This window comes from Zonotrichia leucophrys, chromosome 7 (genome assembly GCF_028769735.1).
Source record: "Zonotrichia leucophrys gambelii isolate GWCS_2022_RI chromosome 7, RI_Zleu_2.0, whole genome shotgun sequence".
Lineage (NCBI taxonomy): Eukaryota > Metazoa > Chordata > Aves > Passeriformes > Passerellidae > Zonotrichia > Zonotrichia leucophrys.
Genome location: NC_088177.1, coordinates 24,915,501 through 24,937,296, shown reverse-complemented (window position 1 = coordinate 24,937,296; position 21,796 = coordinate 24,915,501). Strand labels below are relative to the sequence as shown.

Below are 21,796 nucleotides of genomic sequence, written 5' to 3'. Positions count from 1 at the left end.
CCTCCGTGGTTTCCTAGTGCTTCAAGAGCTAACATCACCTTGCATCCAACAAAGTGTAGGAGGAGGCTGGGAAGTGCTGCACCCCTCCAGCCTTACAGGAGTTGTTACAAAGCAGTGGCAGAAACCAAGAGAGACTTGTCTGTACATGGGTTGGAAGACAGTCTGCAGTGGCCAGACTCCAAATTCTGTTTTCACTGCTGTCCAGTGAAAGTTTCCCTTCATTTTGCAGAAAATATCCATCATTTGGGAGGGAGTCATAATCCCAGCATTATTTTCGTTGAAGACCAAAGCCATAGCAAAAGCCTTCCTGTAGTGTCAGAACCAAGAGGAGAGGCAGATAGAGTCCCTTGCCATCAGAAGATTTACTTTTGCTTCCTAAGTTGTTTTTGTTGGAGATCTGCTGGTAATTTTATCTGCAGAGGGGAACAGGATCGATTTAACACTGCCAACATGCTGTTGGAGCCAGCCCACAATCAGTGTGAATGCAGTGGTTTAGTACATCAGTATGAGTTACAGCTTAAGTCCTGCAGTTTGCAGGGAAAAAGGAGCAGAATGTATCAGCCACCAAAGTAAAATTTGGGTGGAGGGGAGAAAAATGGTCGGATGGTTTTCTTTTCAATTCGTATCTCTCACACAGTTGCTGCCCTCCTTTGATATTTGTGCATGGACCGAGGAAGATGTGGTGAGTATTCTGTGTTAATGTGGCCAAGGTCCTGATGCTGGAGCTCTCTGACAAATTACAGCGGGCGTGGTGGGAGGGAAGGCTGGATCAGAACATCTAGGTGAGATCTTACTGCTGTTTGGTAGCTTGTGTCCCAGAAAAGCTTGAAAATGACCAGGAGTAAATTTGAGTTACCTTCATAAAACAGGCACATTCTCCAGTGTCCAGAAAATAGTGGGAGCTGGGAACTGCCAGCAGTCAGGACGGCACTCCTGGGTCCTCGTTCAAGGAATGTGGAAGTGCCCAATGACCCAACCCTGGACAGGACAAAATGAGTTCGAAGGTTTTATCCCACTGTGTGCCACCTGGATGGCAATTAACTGAAAAAAAGTTTAGAGCTTTTTAGGGGTGTGGAACCTCTCTTTGATATAAAATAATGGCATTGAGTACTTTATACTTTTTTATTCAGTTAAAAGTCTAAACAAGACAGATTAGTGATTTATCTCTGACACAGTGATGTGTCAAAATGATTTTAATGTCCTATCAAGCACTGCCTTTGTGTCTTATGCATCATGGGGTTGTTTGGCTGACATTTACCGAAGGACTGTCTGGAAAGCCAGTGTAAAAACCATAAAAGCCCTGGCTCCTTCACTTCAGCCCTTTTAGCACATGACACTTCTCAGTGGCTTTGGTCATTTCAGTTCTTCATGACAATAAACTGAGAAAGGTGGGTGCAAAATGGAAGGCAGTTTGGAAAAGCTAAATAGAAGTAATCACTTGCATTGGTGAATCCTGAGTCCTTTATCCCAAAGTGAGAAATATTTTTAAATTTTGTTTTAAAAAAGATGATTACTTGTGAACTCCAAATAACTTTAATATAAGACTTTGATAATTTGAAATTCAAGATTGATTCCTCTTTTTTGCAGTTTTTCTGGATGCAACAACTTACTAGAAAAGGTAAAAGCTATTCGTATATCCTTTCACACTCACATTTATGAATTAATATACATTTGCTCATTTTCCCCCCTCCAATAAAGTGCCATGTGGATTTCTGAATAACCTCTTTTATCTTAAGGCGATGCTTCTGGTGAAATGAGTGTCTATGCTAGCTTGTTTAAGGAACATCATATCACTGGGAAGCAATTGCTTCTTCTAGAAGAAGAGGATTTAAAGGACATGGGAATTGTTTCCAGAGGACACATCATCCATTTGAAGGTATTATCGGCATATATTGAATGGTGCAGTAGGTTGTAGTGTGAGTATTACAGAGTCTATGGATTTTCAGTAGTATTAGCAGCAAAAAAAGTTACAAAGCTAAATAGAGAACATATTTGGTATCTAAAATAAACAGAATTATAGCTTCATATGGATCTAGAACTCAAAGCAGCCTGAGCATTTTATGAGGCAAGAAAATGTGCTGTGGTCTTTATACTTCTCTGTAGTTCTTAGTTTTCTTGTGAGCTTGATGGCATTACTGCTGCAGCTTCACCTAGGAGGGCCATTCTCCCAGCAGAAAAGCTTGGGAATCTTCAGAGAGAACTCTCTTTAGCTGAAGGAGAAACAGATACGAAACAGTTATTTGAACTGAAATCTCAGCTTCTCAATTTCCACATCTCATAGCATAAAGCATATTTAGACTAACAAAACTCAGTTGGACAACTTTAAAACTGATTGACAGACAGGTTTCTTTGCTCTTAGAACTTTGCTTTTAAACAGTGTTTTAATGTCTAATATTTGCAATGAGTTAAAAAATCACGGTCTGGAAAATGTGATCATGACAGCAGTAATGGTATTAGTACTGTATCCACAGGAGAGTTTTCTGGCAGTCAGCTTAAGAAAAAAGATTCTATAAAAGCAGTGTCTATAATTCTGTGGAGTCTCAATCATTTCAGATCCCAATTTGCTAGTAAAGAGATACTTGTATTGTAATTGCTAGTCCTGCAAATTTAGCTTTGTAAGTCACACAAATTTATTCCCCTTTTGCTCATCAGCCATTTTTTCCATGCCTACACACTATTACTGATATATTTAATTTACATTTCCTACAGGGAAAATTATTGAAACTTAATAAAGTCAATAATGTCCAAAATGAAAGATCTCAGTTTCCTGCGTGGATTTGAGCATAAATAAAAACAACAAAACCAAGTTCCCTGAACATCTCTTTTTCTGATTAAGCAGATCTGATTCTGAACACAAATCAGGGCCAATCTACCACAACAGTTTCGAGAACAGAGCTATATTTTAAACTCTTCTCACATGCCCTAATGTATCCACAGTGGAAAACAGGGCATGTGGGGTTGTGCTGTTTTTCATGCTGGCATTTGCAGGATGAGATACTAAATAACTCCCATCTGGTTTTGTTGATTTTTTTTTTCTAGACTGCTATTGAGAAGTTGACCCACGACTACCTAAATCTATTTCATTTTCCACCATTAATTAAGGTAAGTCTCACTGTTGATATAAGACATGCTTCTCGTGCTGGTATGAATATTTCCCTGTTCTCGTGTCTCAACTTTCCCCCATTCAGGGGAGGGCAAGGTTGCAGTTCCTACAGAGGGTTGTAACAAATGTGGAGAGCCAACAGCAGCAATGGATCACATAAGAACAAATAATAGGATAATAGAAATTGTTTTCAGGGAAGTTCTCAGTTTGAGTACTTCATACCTTTTGTATCATGGAGCCAGTAGAATTAAATTAAATGACAACTGATTGCAATTTGCTTGTTGTCATTAATCAGAAACTACTTTGAAGAGCCATTCCTCCAAACTGCTGCCACCAACTGGTCACCACTGAAGAAGCAGACCCCTGGCCCAGAATAAGCCCATAATTCCCCAGTTTGCTAATGTTATAGGAGTGAAGGGTGACAGGATGATTTAGTGTCTTGCCACCCTGACATTAACCCATTAGTTTTCTGATAATCAGTAATAAGACCCATGCAAAAGGGAGGGAGTGTTTGGGAACCTTGGTATTGCTAGAGCAGATATTTGCCTTATTTAATTCAGTAAGCTGATCAAGGAATTCTAGACTCCAAATCCTGAAATAGCTTTTTTGTCACAATTTATTGCACAGCAATAGAGTGAAATCCACATAAAGAAAATTTTCATATAGCAAGACTCTGTTAAGACTCTGTTCCCTGGAGGGGAAAATGAAAGTCAGAGCATTGCTACTTTGCTTTGCTGTGCCAGCTGCAATTCCAGTGGCAGAGGCTGTCACAGTGCTTGCAGGGACACTGCACTGTGCCAGAGCAGCTCAGCAGGAGCAGGAAATGTGCAGCATCTCCCACTACCAGCTCTAAACCCATGCAGAAGCCTCTGCCCCTCTTGGAGTGTGATGTCTCCTTTCTGCTGCCTACCAGACTTGTAACACCTGAAAGGCAAATTCTTTCTGCCACCAAAGGGTGTGCTGCTGTCTCCCAGTGGGTTGTGGTAGATGTGAATTCTCACCTTTGCCTGTTTTTTTTTGGCAGGATTCTGCAAGTGGAGCTGAAGAAAGCATAGAGAAAGTAGTGAATCTTGAACTTGTGTTTGGTTATCACTTGAAGCCGGGAAATGGTCCAAAGGTAAGCTGGGAGTGCCAGATCAGTTGGTTTGGTTAAGAGTCTCTACCCAGAGGGTCCAATATATTCTGGACACAAAAGATAAATCTGCATGAGAATTCTCTTGTTTTGGAAAGTGCTGGCTGAATGTCAAGGAAGCAAATGGGGCTGCATCAGTGATGATGATGTTCCTCCAGAACAGTCAAGGAAGAAGAGTGGCACGGAAAGACTTGGCTGAAAGCTTTTGTTTCCTTTTGAACTATTTTTTAAATTGTAATTTTTATAATTTGGGATTTAATTTTGTTCCTTTTATCCCAGTGAGTGTGAAATGGTAATCCATTTATTCAAAAAAAAACCCATTGACAAGTTGAGCAGTGGCATATGCCTGATGTTGGTGGGCAGACTTCCTTTTGTCTCAGCAAAAAGGAGATACTGTTTTATGCAACCAAGAGGAGTTTGGGAAATATATGGTGTGCATGGCTGCTGGCTGGGCAGGACTGGTCCTGGTGGAGACTGTGTGCCCCCATGGCCCTGGTGAAGGAGGGAGGGGTGGTTGGAGCACACTGCACAGAACTGCTATGCTCCAGCAATTGCCAGCGTGCCACATGCTAATCAACCCTCAGCTCCAAGCAGAGCTGCTTCAAGGATCTCTCGATACACCCTGTGTAACAGGAGCGTTGAGGACTCCAGATGTTCCAGCAAAGGATTTCTACCACATTGTTTTCTCTCAAGAGTGAGGTTTGTCCCATGCTTTTTGTTTGCTTTGTCCAGATTGCCATGGACTCTGAAGTCAAGGGTTTTAGAATTAATCATCTATGTGGAAATGGTGTGCAAAGCATTTCTGAGCTAGAGTCAGGGGTTGTGACAGCAGGATTTATTTCCTTTTGTATTTGATAAATCTGCATTATGTGTCCACCCTAAACTTGTGGGAGGCTGACTTTCATCTTGTGTTATCTGGCTGCTTTGCTTTCAGGGCATATTGTTTGCAGAAGTCTCTTGATTTCTGTACTTGGTGGTGCTTGCAGAGAAAGCATTTAGGTTTGAACTTAGTAGGAACTTGTACTCATACTGAAATAATTTCGTCAATTTGAAAAAGCTTTTGTCTGGAGATTTCTTTTTTTAGTTTGTTTCTTTTATCTTGAGTACTTCTTTTTCCTATAAAAATCTTCTTTATCACTATGTGAATTACTTAGACTGTCTCAGTGCTCTTGAATGCATGTTGCTTATGCGGCTGTACAGCTGCTTTTTTGTAGGTGTGCATTTTTCTCTCCCATGTGCAACTAACTCTTGAAGGAACTAAAAGTCCATGAAAAAACTCATATCTCCCTTCCATTTCCAATATGGGCTGTGAGCCATAGTACAGGGAGTTGGGCAACCACCTGCAGGAAAGAGCAGAAGAAGGAGGAAATAGGCCTCTGAGCACTGGAGAGAAATTCATGTTGTACTAATGCCTCCTTAAGTTTGAAGATGAGTAGGTGTTTTAGCCATGACAGCAAAATGTGCAAATGAGACTGTATGCAAAGTCTATGGAACAGAAACTGAATTGTTATGGGAGGGCAGAGTTAGTTCAATGGGCCTGTGTAGTGTTGTCATAACCTCTGCAGGCTTCTGACAACCTTTTTTATTTGGTCCTGCCTTCCCTGTGAGCTCCTAATTGGTCCTGTGTGCTCTGTGTGCTGTTGGGCCCTTTTCTAAGAAAGCCATTCCCTCTGAAGCTGTGGTTGCATGCCAGGCATGCCTTCCCTGTCAGCTGCCCTGCTGCAGCACCCTGTGTGCTCAGTGATGCCATTCCAGGGAATGTACAATTTGTCACCTGAATATGTCTGGGCTGGAACATCTGTCTGAGATCTGCACATTAACTTGTACCTGCCTTTAAAGATATTGCAGCAGAGCCAGTTTGAAAAAGCGAATTGGAAGGAGCAGGTTGTTTGAGTTTTTGGGCAGGGTGCTAGGGCCAATATAGGCAAGTAATTTGCATTAAACATAACACTAACAAAGACTGGTGTGGTACAAACTGTATAGGAAATTTGGCTAGCTTGCTTCTTTGAAAACCCCTGCATACAATCTTCTGGCTCCCCTAGAGGCTGCTTTGAGCTGCCATCTAGATTTGTTCCAAAATGAACTGGGAAAAGGGTGAAAACCAGGATTGAAGGGTTTAAACTTCTTTTATTGTCCCACTTTTGTAAAACAGTGGTGCCTGTTCCTGTAAAACTAGGTCAGCAGAAGCACTTGGGATCATACCTTCCACCATCTTTGTAGCTAAAAAGCTGGCCTACATCAGTTTAAAAATAAATTTCTCAAAGGAACTTTACCCTAATCAGTCCCTATAACCAGCTGCCTAACTAAGAAGCATTTCTCCTGTTTTAATCATGGGGAAAAAGAGGCAATAAGCTCAAATCTGGGTTACACATTGAGGGTGTGTGTTCCCTGGCTGGTGTGATGGCTGCTAGACTTGTGTACACTGAGAGAGGAGCTGGGAGGTGGTGCAGTGCAGCAGGAAGGGCTCTGTAAGGAGAACAGGTCATGCTGGGAGGTTTTACACCAGGCTGGCTCTGTGCTGGTCTCTGAGTCCACGTCCCTTTAGTTATTGTAGTGCATCTTCTGGTCTAGTTGCGCCTGGAACCAAGGCATCCATGTCACTGGAGGTGGCTCTGCCCAAGCTTGGGACAGGATGGACACATAGGACAAAAGCCTCCTGGTCCAAACAAAAGCTGGGGAGTGCATCATGACATACAGCAATACCACCAGATATAAAAGTGCTGGAGAAGCTGGTCCAGGACCCAGAAGCCATTTCAGGGGTGCTGGTTAGTTCGGGTGTGTTTGGCTGGTAAGAGCCCAGCACCATCTGTGGTGTGAGGATGGTTCCTCAGGGCACAGGTGTCCCCTCCTGGGCACTGTGCCCCATCAGCACAGCCAGCACACCTTTCTTCATCAGCAGGCAGAAAATTAAGGCCTTAGGAATGGCAGTGCCTTTTAGCAAGGATCCTGCTGGATATGCTTCAGGACAGCATTTGAATGTTCAGCCTTTTCTGTATGCTGAATGAAACATTGACTTCCCAGTAAACAGCTTTACCAGCCCCATATTTTTTATCTAATTTAAACTGCATCTTGTAGTGGGATTATGTTGGTTTCCACCAGCTGACAGATGCAGTCATTTCATTACAGTTTCCTTCCTTTTTTAGCTGCATCTTTGGAGGCTATAAAAGCTCAGTTGACCTTTGTGCTCTCTGAATGCATCAGGAGTGAGCACTGCAAAGCTAACCTGGTTTTTAGAGGTTTCTTTTCCAAGTCTTGTAGTTCAAGTTATGTGGTTACTTCCATTCTCTGCCTTTTCATGACCTTTCTGTACACAGTTCCCAATGAGCTGAAAGGTGATAGATTTAGACTTTTTTCTCCCCCACAAATTAAAAAAAAAAAAAAAGCAGGGGACCACCAATTAAGTCCAAGACGGAGAGTAAAACAACAAACCCTGGCAGTTGTGGCTTGAGCTGATTTGCAGGACTGCAGGGGGAATTTTCAATGGCTTTCTCATCCTAGATGGCTCATTAAAATTTCCCAATCAGGGAAAGGTGCCTGAGCTATGTCGGCTCCACACTGATGAATCACCAAACCCCTTGAGAAGGATGCCTTACAGTCTTTTTGCCTTCTATTGATGCATTCTTTAGTTTTGGTCCTCAAAAGGGCAGATTTCACTATGCCATTGAATGTTTTCATTTTTTACCGAGAGTGGCACAATTTGACCTATATCCAAACACAAAGCCTTGAAGTTAGCTCACCATTTCGCCTGATTTTTCCCCACTTCCCTCTCCCTCCATTTGACAAGGTAAGGAGCAGAGCCTCTTCAAAGCCATCTGCTAACTGTGTGAACTATTTTCTAGCCTTGAATATCCAAACTGAGATGTATTTTAATGCTATTATTTAAATGTGTAGTGGCAAAGGTAATATACTATTAAGGCTACTTTAAAGCGACATTGTGACCAACTCTTCATGTGGAGAAGCCCAGGCCAGCAAAATGCAGGCAGTACAAAAAATCAGTACTGAAACAGTTGTAACTGGAATGTGGTTTCACAAGTGCTTGAGACCATTTCTGCTGCTTGTTCCTCCCCACCCTCCCACTATATCAACGCTCAAAAATTCTTTCTTTACTTTCTTAAAAATAAAGCAAGAGCCAAGGTATAACATTTGAAATTTCAGCTCTACAGTTTTTCAGTCTTTTTTATTCTCCATGCTCTGTAGGTATTTTAACCCACTTCACTAAGTAAAAATGGAGGAGGAATTGGTTTTGTCTAACCCTCCCTTTGCAAAATAATCACAGGTACCCTGACTTTCTAACATGAGGCTATTTGTCCTTATCTCAAAACCTCATCTTCTAAATCCTCCCTCTTTAATTCCATTTCAAAGCACAATGCTTTCAGTACTAAAGACTAATAGTTAATGCAAGAATCAGAGTAGCTGTGTTCAGGTGCTATTTTCATAAATTTGTTCCTATTCTATCAAGTACTCAGTGAGGGGACATAAAAGATTACCTAAGCTGTAAAATAAAACCACAGCCACATTAAAATATTGCCACCACCATTGAGAACAGAATATTGTAGTCTGCTAAGAAGGTGGATCAGTGCAGGTGATCTGAGCTCCTGGTTTTATCTTCCAAAGACTCTTTTCAGGACCATGTATTGTTTTTGCATCAGGTGGAGCTGGTATAACTCCATCATCTCCGCTGGGATTGCTCCAGGAGCTGTAGCATCCATGTGTAACTGAAGTCAAACTCAAGCCAAGACCTTTTAAAATCCTTGTGTAGGCAATACTAGAGCAGGGATTCCTGTTAGAAATTATTCCATAGCCCTGAAGAGACACAGACTTTTCAGGTAGGTATTTTGTTCACTTGACTTTCTAGACTTTTTAACCTAAAGATTTATTTTTATACCTTGGCCACTGAATTAACTTGCTACCTTCCACATGTTATCTCTCACGTACTGCAGACAGGTCTGCAGAAGCACAGACAGGTGATCTGTAGGCTTGGCATGTGCTATCCAGGCAAAAGCCTGGAAGAGAAGCCTTTGTTCCCAGCAGAACAGTGGCCCTGCCATGCCTTTCCTGAGCTCCTGAGCACCCTTGTTCCCTCAGCCAATGTCCTGCAGAGCTGCAAGTCCCCAGAGTGAGAGCAGTCACTCACGTGCTGCACTGGGGACATGGTGTCCGCACGGCTCCAGCTCGTTGTCCCCACAAGTGGTCCACAGGAAATGCCACTGCAGGACAGGACAGGAGGGCACCCATGCAGCCCTCAGGGAAGGGACTGGTTTTCATGCTTCCACCTTTACCATCCCACTGTTGCAAGGAGGCTGCTCATGTGGATGATGCCTGTGACTGCAACACCCCCGTTTGCTTCTGATCCCATGGCATCTCTTGGTAAATGCTGGGGTGTCACTGAGCTCTTGCCTTGCCTGCTGCAAGCCCCTGCTGTCAGGGCACACGCAGCAGTGCCTGGTAGCTGCCATTATGTGCCACTCTGTTGTGCACAGAGCTCCACAGCCCTGGATGCTAAAGAAGGGCACTGCCAGGGGACAGATAATTTTGGTAGTGCTGGCTGCTCTGTGTAACTGTTAAGGGGCCTCGTGCTTCTCCAGGCAAAGCTGCAGCCAGTCAGTGCCTGCCGTGCAGGGAGTAAGGGCTCCAGCTCAGAGGAGGCACCCAGGCAACTGATAACATAAATATATCTTCCTCTTGCTTTGTTTCTGTACATTTTAAGACCATCTCTCTCGCAAGGCCTCCCCTCCGCCCCTCTTTTTTTCTGCCTGCACAGCTGAAACAAAACCAGCGGTGGAGCCACCTTCTCTTGCTGGAGCCTGGCTGGCAGCAGCCTGCCCTGACCTGAGACACCAGCCATTGTTAAGGGTATAACACATTTACATATTTTGCAATAAAACATCAGTTATTTGCATTACTGTGTCAAGTTTTATTTGATTCTTTCACCTAAAAATGACTCATTTTCCTTTCTTGTATTTTAAAAACCAACTACTCTAAGCTTGTTTGAGAATAATCAAAAATTGCCCATTTAGCTAGAAGTCATTTTCTTTTCAAAAGGCAAATGTTATTTAATCTTTCAGCTGTTCATTGTGCCATCATAAATACTTTCTTTTCAGCACAGTTGTGGGGACTGAAATGAGCCCACTAATTGCCTCCCATTTCGACTGACATGTGGTGGTTTAGTGGAAAGAGAACACAGCGGGGAGAAGGAAATAGGAGGCTGAGAAAATGAGAGCTAATTATTTTCACTGCCTCATGTCAGGCTCTGTGTCAGCCTTGTTTTTACAAACTGGAAGGTTTAGCACTAAATAAAACAAACTGGCGTCATGTTTTTATATACTGGCAGTGTCATGGAAGCAGCTGCACATCTCAAAGACAATATAATGCCTGCATTCGCATGGACACCATCTGACAGCCACTGTGAGCCACTGCTAATGAGGATATCACAGTGGTGCCAAGTGAAAGGTGCTGAATTATGTATGATTCTTCATCAGTGCAGCAATAGTCCTGTACATCATTATGAGACATTGTTTTGCTGAAGAGATTAAAACATTCTTAGTTCCAGACCCTGCAACCTATACATGCTACAAGAGGTTATTAATGGAATTTTTAGGGAGAGTTTCTTGTGGATTTCTTTTTGGTTAAAAATATCTCATGGGACAAAGCTGTGGTGGGTCATGACACTATACATATAAAGAAGAGAAGCAAATTAACCATAATTGTGTTATCTTCCTTTAAATCCAGTATAATAAAATATAGTGTAGCAGGGTGATACATAATGATAAATAACCCAAGTGCTGTCACTAGATGTTCAACTCTAATGCCTTTAAAACAGCAGGTTTCAGCAGCTGAGATAGATAATAGCTAAGAATGTAAAGGAGCTTCTGGGGACCTAAATCAACAACATGCTACTACTTTTAGTATCAGCATGGCCAACATTTTTTTTCTTATTTGTTTCATCCTGCGCTACATCTTACTTTTCTTCTAATATCCAGTTATCTGCTGCAATGCCATTTCCATTTTTATTTCAATCTTTAAAAAACAAAAAAGTTTATTGCAACCACTGATGTTAAAATGAATCCTTGATTTGGGCCCCCTTGAAAAATGAAGTGCCTCCCCAGAAAAGGTTTTAAGCTGTTGTTGCAGGATATGTGTTTGCTGTTTAGAGCCTGTGCCTGATCTTTTTCATTTCCCTTTCAGGTTTTTTTTGCAGACATAAACGCATATGGGGTTAAAGGAGTATTGTCACCACAGTAAGCTGGAGACTTAATTTTTAAAGTGTTCTTACTTCCTGTTTCAAAGAGAAAGAAGCAGCTCAAATACATGTGTGATTTGATTTTCTTTTCTACAGTAATTTTCAGAGGCTGTTGATTTATTTGCTTTGTCAAAGTGTTATTTGGAAATGTTTTCATACAAAGTTTTGCACATTGTACCTTTCAGTTCTGGAACTAGATAATTTTGTAAAAAAAAAGCTGATGTTTTTATTTAGATCAAAATCAAGCAGGTAGATATTGGGAGGTATTTTAATGCTTGAATGACAAGATATCCGGGGAAGTCTCTTTGAAGGACTTATGTAAGCATATCTATCAACCAGACACATTGAACAAGCCATTTCCAAGTTATTTTCCCACATATGCCTGGCACTAAATGTAGTTTTGATCTAAGAAGTCATATGGCTACAGTTCATCAAAGAATTGAAATTCATATGCTTGGTTTTTCTAGCCAAATTTTTGCTTAAATGGATGAGCATCTCCTATTATAAGAATCTGGAACTCGGTTAGAAAACAGGGAAATATGTCCCTTCCTTTCTACAGCACACAAATCTTGCATTATTTACTGTTTGGTTGAACAGAATGGTTATTAGGTTTGTAAGACAAGTAATCACCTACTGATCTTAGATTATTTGCTAAGTGCCTTGATTCTAAAGTCACCTGCCTGCTGCCCCTTCCCTTCCCCTCCCCTCCCCGGGTATCCCGTTATGGTATCTTGGTATCTGCACAGTCTGGCTGGAAAGGGCTCCAAAGAGGACGTAAAGGTTTGGAAGCTGGATTTGAGGGACAGGAGAGTGTGTGTTTGTGTGAAGATGCAGTTCAGAGCTGAGGAAGGCAGTGTTTGTGCAGGCCTCAGGCATCCACCCCTGCACGGGGCACTTTGATCCATGACCGCATGGAGAGGGATGCTGCCTGTGCAGCCGACCTGGCAAGGGGACGGGCAGTGGCAGTGCCCACCCCCTGCCAGACCCTGGATGATTTATTGACTATTATTGATAATAATGGGATTATTATTATTTATTTTGTTTATTAAAATGAGATCATATTTGTCAGATCTAGTCTGCAGGGAAATGTGAGTGCACAGCACAAAATCCTGAGTCAGGAGGGCATAGGAGCCCTGGCACAAGGTACAGCTCTAGCTCTCAAGTGCTTGGCACTGGTATGACTCAGAGATGGCAGGAGATGTGCTGAACTAACTGGAGGATAGTACTTTATGTTGATATTTTTTTCTTTTCTTGGCTCTGGTGTTTTTGTAAAACTTAAAAATGTCATCAAGCATCTTGTCTGTAACCTCAGGTTTGATTTGCACTACCATGAATCTCCTGCAAAAAAGTCTGGCAACAAGAACATTGGGCGGGGAGAGGAGCACAGTTCCAGAGATGAGAAAGAGTCAGAGACAATTCACTTTGCTGTTGCTGTTCTGTTTCAAAGCAGGTGCCCTCCTCATGTCAGAGCCAGTGCACAGTGCTGAACCTGTCTGGGACAGGACAGGCATTTCCATGGGTCAGCTCACAAGTGTGAAAAACAGGACAGAAAAGAGACGTGCAAGGACATACAGTCTGTGATTAGGAAATGGAGGCACTGGGTGATTTCAGCACCTGAGCAGGTTGCAGAGGAAGCCAGTAGCAGAACTGGAAACTGAACTTGGTGCCTCTGAGTCTTGGTTGGTGCCCTGACCACTGAACTGCAGTTCCCATCACTCAAACTCGCATCAGGGCAGTGCAAAAACCAACTTGCACGGCCTCTCTGCTTGTAAAATGTGGAAGCTTTCAAAGCAGACAGATGGACACACAGGGCCAAATGCTGTCATAAACATAATTTCTTGTTGCAGTTCATAAATTATTGTATTTCCATATTCTTTTAATTTGGAATTGCCAATTCAATGTGTGATGGAAAGCTTTGAGCTTTCTGAGGGGCTGAGCTCCTGTGTTACACTTACGAGAGACACACGTGCAGACACCACAGATGCACCACCTGTGCAAATGGGTAACTTTTAGGCTGCTGTATGTTTGTCTGTGCAAATAACTGCTTACACAAGCCCATGGCCCTAAGTGTCCACCTGTGTCCCCACTGAAAGTTTTTCTGAGCAAAACCAAGGTGAAAACTGCCTTCTGCAAGCGCTGAGCCCACACCTGCCTTACAGGTGGCATGTGGCAGACACAGACCCCTGAACCCCTGGCACATCTGGAGGAGCTTCTGGCATTGTGAAGGGAAGATTCCCTCCTCCCTGTATGGAGGTGGAGACACTCTGCTTCAGTGGGACTGATCTTTGGAGGAGCTCAGTGCACTGCACAGTATCTCATCCCCAAAGCACCTGTTGGGCAGACAGCAAATGTTGGCTGGTTTGCACCATGGACAGGCAGTCTCTGGCCCCCAGTGGGGGCCTCCCTGGCCACAGACACAAACCCTAGCTCCAGCACTCAGTCTATGTGGGATGTCCTGCAGGATGCTGCCAGTTGTCACTGTTCAGATCAGGGGATTAAGGATATCTTTTATTGCTGTGGTTTATTAGACTCACTGATTATTTTCTTAGCTGAGCTTCTTTATCATTAAAATGCAGTTGGAGGCAAGCAGAAGTGGAGATGCTCAGTGCCTCACTGGGCTCTCAGTATCTGAAATAACTGAGCTGTGATAACAAGCTCATCCTTTTGCCCATTATTTGAGTGCTTGTCTTGAAGGTGTTGCACAGACTTTGTCCGTTCATTGCTGGGTTCACTGGGACAATGTCCTTGTGCCTGGCTGCCAGCTCTGGCTGTGACCCCAAGTGGTGGCTCCCATCACTGCCCTGTCCCTCCACTGCCCTGGGGTGTGCAGAGCTCCCAGCCCACATGCTCCAGCAGGCTGTCTGTCCAGGTGAGGCCATTCAGGGACACCACACCTGAGAAGATATCCAGAGCTGTCAAGGTGGCAGCTGCCTCACAGCGTGAGCTGAGAGAAGAGGGAACAAGACAATGAGAGTTTTCCATTATCAACACTGTACTGCAAACATGTATAAAATGCGTACATGCCCCTTAACTTTCTCACTGGGTTATTTCTTCCCTTCATATATTGAGGATTAGATATCAGTTGTTTCGGCTTTCAGTTTTGTTTCATTTTGGGTTTTGTTGTTGGGTTTTCTTTTCCTATTTGTATTCTAACAATCCAGCACTCTTTTTTTTATTATTCATAGGATTGTAAATGGAAAATGTACATGGAGATGGACGGGGATGAAATTGCAATAACCTACATAAAAGATGTGACATTCAACACTAACCTACCTGATGTAGAGATTTTAAAGATGACAAAGGTATTTACAGCCTTAAAGCTTTCAGGAATTCACAGATCTCAAACAAAGACATTAAAATACCACAGCAGTCGACTTTTGTGCTTGCAGAAGCTCAATCTCTTGACAGCTTTTAAATAAAATGCACATTTTAAATAGAATTGTATCATAATAGGAGTTAGGTATTTTGGTTCTCCTTTAAGCTGACAATAATGTTTACAATAGACAAATAAGAGAAGGAACTAATTTATATTTTCTTGTTTTAATTCCATGTTATATACTCTGAATTTATTACCCATTTTAATGAAAAGAATCTTCCAAGAATTGATTTATTTTTCAAGAGAAGAAACCAATTTAAATGTTCCAGAAACCTCATGCGATTTGTCGGGGGGGTTTTGTCGGGGTTTTTTTTCTCTCTTTCTTTTTTCTTCTCTCTCTCTCTCTCTTTTTTTTTTTTTTTTTTTTTGTGGTTTTAGAACTTTTATCTGGTTCTAAAACTCTCTCTTTCATGCAACAGTGAATTGCAAAGACTGAAATCCATCGCAGACAGTGCAGCACTGAACATCTGTAATTCATTGTCACTGAGCATTTTACCTTGTGTCAGAACCTGCCTGTAAATATTTACCAGTAAGCATTTAGACTGCTTTTCCCTAAGGAACAGAAGTTTTGTTGATGCAGAGGGCATTTTGTTAGCTATTATTTTAATTGTTTGTTTTTATTAATATGCTCCACTTGATAGTAGCTAACAAAATAAATTTCTAACTGAAAAAATATACAGCTTGATTGCCAATTAGAATGCTGCTCTAATGTGCACTGGTAAAAACACCCAAACTCTTGAGTGCTTTTAACTGTGAATTTTTGTGGCAAAATTGGGGGGGAAACTTTTAGTCATTTTTTCTAAAGGAAAAATGTAAAACAGATTGTCAACAGTCAGAATTTTAAGGAAAATGTGACATAGGTGTGTTTGCCAAAAAAGATTCTAATATTTAATCAATGCTAACACTATTTTTATGGTTAGTGATTTCTGGAACAACACTTGGGATTTTTTTTTTTGTTATTATTACTGTTCTTATTACTATCATTATTTTTCTGTCTAATTTTAATCTTGGACATTTCCATTTTTGCTTTAAAAAAAGGCATGAAGTTAAATAAACTAACAACTAGATACAGTAACATTAACTTTTCACATACTTCAACATTTTTATATTTGTCAAGAAATATCTTTGAGAATCTCTAGATATTTGTTCTTGCTTTGAGAATCTCTAGATATTTGTTCTTGCTTTCCTCTGTAAATCTAGCAGAAGAAAAAGTGTACACACACAAAATTGAAAAAGGTTCATGCTCCCCTGAAAATATTCCATGTTGTCTCATCTGCTGTGTGTTTTGTATGGAAATATCTTCTCAGTTTCCTTTTGTAAACCAGGAAGGAAATATTTCAAAATTATACTGCTTTGTCTCACAGAATTTTAAGGAAAGTATTGATGTTAGCAATATAGGAATGAATGAAAAGAGGCAAATGTAAATCCCTTCTGGGTGATTTAGAAACAAGTTGGGAGATGAAGAGCACCTTATAAAACTCCCACCATGTTTTTTCCAGCCACCATTTGTAATGGAGAAATGGATTGTGGGCATAGAAGAGCACCAGTCTGTAGAATGTATTGTTACGTATGAGGTAAGCTCTAAGAAACAAATAAAATAGTTGATCCAGGACAAAACCTACACAGGAGGTGTGGAAATAACATCCTCTGGCTTTGTTATATCCTATAATCAAGTTCTCAGCAGCCTGTAATTAGTTGTAAAGTATAAAGTTCAGAGCAAAAGCTGAATGAAGTTTACAGAGACAATGGCCTCAGACTGCTGCCTGGGATGATTCTTCTTCCCAAGGATGAAAGCTCCTTTTGCTTGAAGTGTAATGGTCAGTGTTCCTTGCATTATTTAAAGAGGCTGGTTTTTCTCTTTTCAATGATGTGCTAATTAGGAGAGCAGAGAAGAAATAGGAAAAAAAAAGAGAGAGAAATCAAGAATAAGATAAAATAAAACCCAGAATACAATTTGATGTGCTAGAAATTAGCTTTGTAAAAAAAGTTTGCAGTTACTTACAATACTGATTTTTTAAAGACTAACTCTGTATGTCAGAAGAGGGTTAATAAATGAGATTCCAGCTCTGTCCTGACCAAGCATTCAGGCAGTGATGGAGCAATGGGGAAATCCTGGACCTTGCTTGTTTTTGGCAGAAGTAAAGAAGTAGTTTTCTTTCAGGCTGAAGTTTCTCTCAGGAGTCATAGGTCCTTAACAGCAAACTGAAGGATACTCCAGGAAAATTTTGTTGGGGGTCCCCCTGCAAAAATACCTTAGTCCTACCTCTTTTAGCAGAAAGCAGTGCACATTTGATCTTCATTAACAGAACTAGTAAAATGTATTTTTGTGTTTTAGAGGAAGGCCTTCAGATCTTTCCTCCGCAGGGTACAGGAATTAAAGCAGTTATTCACTACCACATTTTTAGCATAATCACAAGTACCAGCCAAAATTATCCAGAGTCTAAAAATATTTGAGAACTAGCTAAGTGGTTTTGCAAAACAGGCTCTATATTGAAACAACTGCTGCCACCCAGGCACTAGTGGAAGTTCCCTCCTAGGGGAGTTTAGTGTGTTGTGTGTTTGTTGTTATATCCTCACATTGTTGTGTCCTTCCTGAGCAGAGTGATGTTAGAGCTCCCAAAAGCACGAGGCACATCCAGGCTATCTGCTGGAGCAAGCTGAAGGCACAGGATGAGGTTGAGGCAGTGCAGCTCCTGATCCAGACCTCACTGCCCAGTTCGGAGGGGAATTCACGGAGCAGATCTGACTCGGGTAAGTCAACACACATGAACTTTATTGCTGACATGGGGAGGGCATGTATGGGGAGGACAGCAAAAAGTCAGTGCATGTCACCCACTCACCTTGGTGTCACCTGCAGGTGTGCTCAGTGCTGCATGTCAGTGATGAAGATAATAAATAGCACTGGTCCCAGTATGGACCCTCAGGGACACCACTTGTCCCTGACGAACACCAGGACTCCGAGCTGTTGATCTCTGGATGCAACCATTCAACCAATTCCTTATTCTAACAGTGCACCCATCAAATCCATCTCTGTCCAATTTAGAGAGAAGGATGCTGGGGGGATCCTGTTAAAGGCCTTAGAGAAGTCCAGATAAATGCCATCTGTAGCTCTTCCCTTGTCCACTGATGTTAAGATCAGGAAGCTCCCCCGGTCCTCATCATGCTGTCCATTGACTTGATAGGTGTGGGAAGAGGGGCTGACATTGAAGATTGACACAAAGTCTTCTCCCCATCTGTTGTTACCAGTTTTCCAGTGCTGTTTATCAGGGGGTACCCCTTCTTTGAACTTCTTATTTTGTTACCATAGCTGAAACCCTTCTTGTTATTCTTTGCATCCCTTGCCAGGTTCAGTTTCAGCTTTGTTTTGCCCTTCCTCACTACATCCCTATACAACCAAACTTCAGGTCTATACTCTTCCCAGGCTACCTGTCCTTGTTTCCACTTCCTGTGCATTTGCTTTTTTCCCCTTACTTTTACCAGCACTTCCCTACTCAGACACACCAGTCTCTTACCTTCCAGTTTCTTGCTCCTGGAGAGCTCTTGCACTCTATGAAAGACTTCCTTAAAGATCTGTCAGCTCTATTCCACTCCCTTGTCCCCAGGGGATCCTTTCCTTATGTCCTTGAGGAGCTGGAAGTCTGTTTTCCTAAAATTCATGAGCCTAACTACCCAACCCATGTCCCTCAGGACTGCAAACACCAATGCATGATCATTGCAGCACAGGCCGCCTCCAGTCCTGATGTCCCTGATTAACTTGCTTACATTGGTGGCCATCAAATCCATTTTCCCTCTGGCAGAGCTGCCTGTTGCCTGTCTCTGAAGGGTAAGGGGGATGCCCTGTATGCTCCTGAAGGAAGTAGGCTGGAAGGAGTCCATGGTGAGAAGCTCACACTCAACTGGAGTGCTTTGGCCCACTCTTCCCTCCCACCCTTAGCCACCCAGCACACAGCCTTGCACAGATGTGGTGCTTGGACAAAGGGCACCTCCTGTTGGAGATGTGTGGGTGCTCTTGCTCTGGCCAGGGCTCTTGCAGGGGGACACACATACTGAGGCTGTAGCCTCAGAGACAAAAAGTGCCCTGAGGATGATGCACAGTTTTGGCAAGTACAGTCCTGCCAGCCTGGCAGGCACAAGTGCTCCTGACATCCTGCTCCTCTCTGAGGAATTGTGGAAATCTTCCCACAGCATTCTTCTTCCACAGCTCAGCTTGCCCATTTGAGCCAGCCCTGGCTCATCATTGTCTGACCTCTGGAGTGGTGTTTGTTATGTTGTTTCTGGGGCTTAATTTGTTCAGTGAGATACATTTAATAATGCAGTGGGCTCTACAATGCAGTTTTCATTTCCTAATACATTTATGCTGCTGACAGATTCACACTCATCTCAGTTGACTCTAGCATAGTTCTGCCTTTAAGACCTGCTGTTGGTTTTTATAAAGATGTTTGTTAGCCAAGCTGTTTTCCACTTTGAGGTCACAGTAGGGCTGCAGAAATGTTTGGGTTGGGACACCTGAGGGGCAGTACAGGAGCTGGAACAAGACACCAGTGAGCAGAGGAGGAATTTCTCAATTTTTTACACTACTGGCAACTGTAGAAGAATGGCCCTGTGAATTGAGAGGTGCTGGGTTTGGGCTGCAGACATATCTAACATGAGTGTGCTTATTCCTAAGCAATTGTGATCCATTTGCAACATGTTTTATAATGCAAATGCAATCTAGAACATGTCCTAAAAGATACATCTTTACTCCAGATTAGCTTTGCAGATAGAGGTTACCCTGGTTTTGGGGTGATGAGCCCTGCAGCCATACCAAGTGTGGTGTGTATCTTCACAGGTTGGCTCAGCTGCTGTAAACCCAAATGGTTGCTTTTTTTTCAGTGAGTGGTGGGAGAGCTTGTCTGTCCCTTTGGCACACTGGAGGAGTTACATGGAAGCACTAATGTTTTGTCAGCAGCCAATTGAATAGGCACTGTTCAAAGGAGGTGGGTTACCAGTCAGCATGAAAGCTGTGCCTCAGCTCTAGCAAACCTTCTGGCCTGTCTTCTTTACCAGACCACCTATCCCAGGTTTAAAAGACCACCAAATCCAAGCACAAAGGTAAGGGTAATACCTGTCTAATAGGCTAAAATAACTGCCTCTGTGGGCTACCACACAGAGCACATAACTCAGTGTACAGAGTTGGTGGCTCAGAGACCATGTGAGGGAGAAGCCCCCAGCCCATGAGAGGCATGAGAAGCCCCTTCTCCCAGCCCCAGAGGGCACACTGGAGATCCTTGCCGGGCAGCTGGATCCTGGGCTGGCAGCTGCTGTTGGCTGTAAGGAGCCAGGACTGAGCAGCCTGAAGGGAGCCCCTTGTTCAGGGAGATCAGCACTAGTCCCATAGCACATGTGATGGCCACCTGAGTGCTGATAACAAATGAGGGTCCAAACTTGAGTCCTGAGCCTGCTGTTTCCAGGTTTATGAGGTCTGTGATTTACATCCACAGCCTTGGTCGGAGGGCACAGGGGAATGGCAGAGGCAATAGTGTCTAGCAAGTACATGGTGGCATGCATGTTTCTTTTGAAACCAAGACTTTCAAGGAGGTTGAGAAGCAGAGGAGGCAATTCCCATCTGTCTTTCTGTGAAAGAAGGTTCACCTCTAAGTGCAGGTGGAGCTATCTGCTGTGTCAGTGTCATACACACTATGACAGGGAAGACAGTTTCCTTTTGACATACTTGACAATAAGTTGAAGTGATTTAAATCTCTTTGGATTCAAACAAAGTCTGGGGAAAAGAGGAGTGGAAGAGATCATCCATTACATTTTAACAGGAGAAATCCTAATGAGGACAGAGCTGCTATCCAGCTCCCACAAAACTCCCCATGGTCAATGAAGTGTTCCAGCAAGAGGCAGAGAGGGTTATGCTTTCTTGTTGGAATGATATTAGCAATCTTTAAGGACAAATAATTCAAATCTCTCTAGAACAAAATTATTTTAGCTGCTCCCCATGAGTCTTTGGCCAGAGCTGTGGCCTCAGATAAGAGGAATTCCTGTTCTCTGCTCTACCCACAAAGTAGCAAACCAGGCAGCCTTTGCAGTTCAAATGGAAAATTTACAGCTATTGTATTTGCTAAAGGCTTTCATGGAAACCACAGGACTGACTTTCAAAACCACTTCAGTGTGATCTCTGAAAGCTACAACTTTTGTTACAACCCCAGGGCTGTGACAGTAGGTGTAGAGGGAACTGTAATACCCTGAGTTGCTCTCAGTTAAGCACTGTCTGAGCCAGCCTGCCTGAAGCCTAATGCCTCACTGACTTTTCCACATACAGAGTCACTTTTCTTCATGAAGCTGGATGCAAAGTAGATTGAATTCTAAATTTGTAGTAGCAACAGCAACTAAAGTAGCTCTGGTTTTTATGGTGTGTAGCAGTTTGAAAAGAAATTGGAGGCAGAGGAGGTGAATGTGGCTGCCGCAGCTGGGATTTGCACTGTCTCTGCACTGCTTCCTCTCTGTGCTGGGCTGCGAACAGCACGACTGTGCCAGCTGGGAGAGGTGCAGCTGGAAGGCAATGTTACAGCAGTACTGGTATCTTGGGGTCACCTCTGTGTCAGCTCCAGAGGTCTCCAGGCCCTTTTCTAATGAAAACTGTGCAAATCTGCTGAGGTTGCCAAGAGCATCACAGGGCATGCTTAAAACCAGGCGGGGTTCAAATGACCAGAAGGCACCTGGGGGTGGGAACCCACCTGAACAGCCAGGTGGATGGCTCAGTAACTGTTTTCTAGTCTAAGCTCCGTAATCTGCAGTGCCATCAGAAATACTTGTATCACTTGCTATTTTAAAAGCCCAACATTATGTTCAACCATAACATTGAACATACTCAAATCTAGGACTATTTGCTGCAAGGCTGGGAGGGGAAGGGTGGTTTGAGGTTCTTCCAAGAGAAACCCCGGTACGTAACCTCACACCTTC

At 42.8% G+C, this 21,796-nt stretch overlaps 1 protein-coding gene across 1 annotated transcript in view; it reads left to right on the top strand.

Moving 5' to 3' along the window:
* The window catches only part of MAP3K20 (mitogen-activated protein kinase kinase kinase 20), an 89,811-nt gene that overhangs the window by 66,696 nt on the left and 1,319 nt on the right, over positions 1-21,796 (top strand). Inside the window, exons 11-18 of the mRNA XM_064717987.1 lie at positions 638-682; positions 1,588-1,618; positions 1,737-1,876; positions 3,040-3,102; positions 4,128-4,220; positions 14,661-14,777; positions 16,351-16,425; positions 17,452-17,602. Coding sequence (XP_064574057.1) covers positions 638-682; positions 1,588-1,618; positions 1,737-1,876; positions 3,040-3,102; positions 4,128-4,220; positions 14,661-14,777; positions 16,351-16,425; positions 17,452-17,602 — 715 coding nt within the window. The remainder of the gene's footprint in view (positions 1-637; positions 683-1,587; positions 1,619-1,736; positions 1,877-3,039; positions 3,103-4,127; positions 4,221-14,660; positions 14,778-16,350; positions 16,426-17,451; positions 17,603-21,796) is intronic.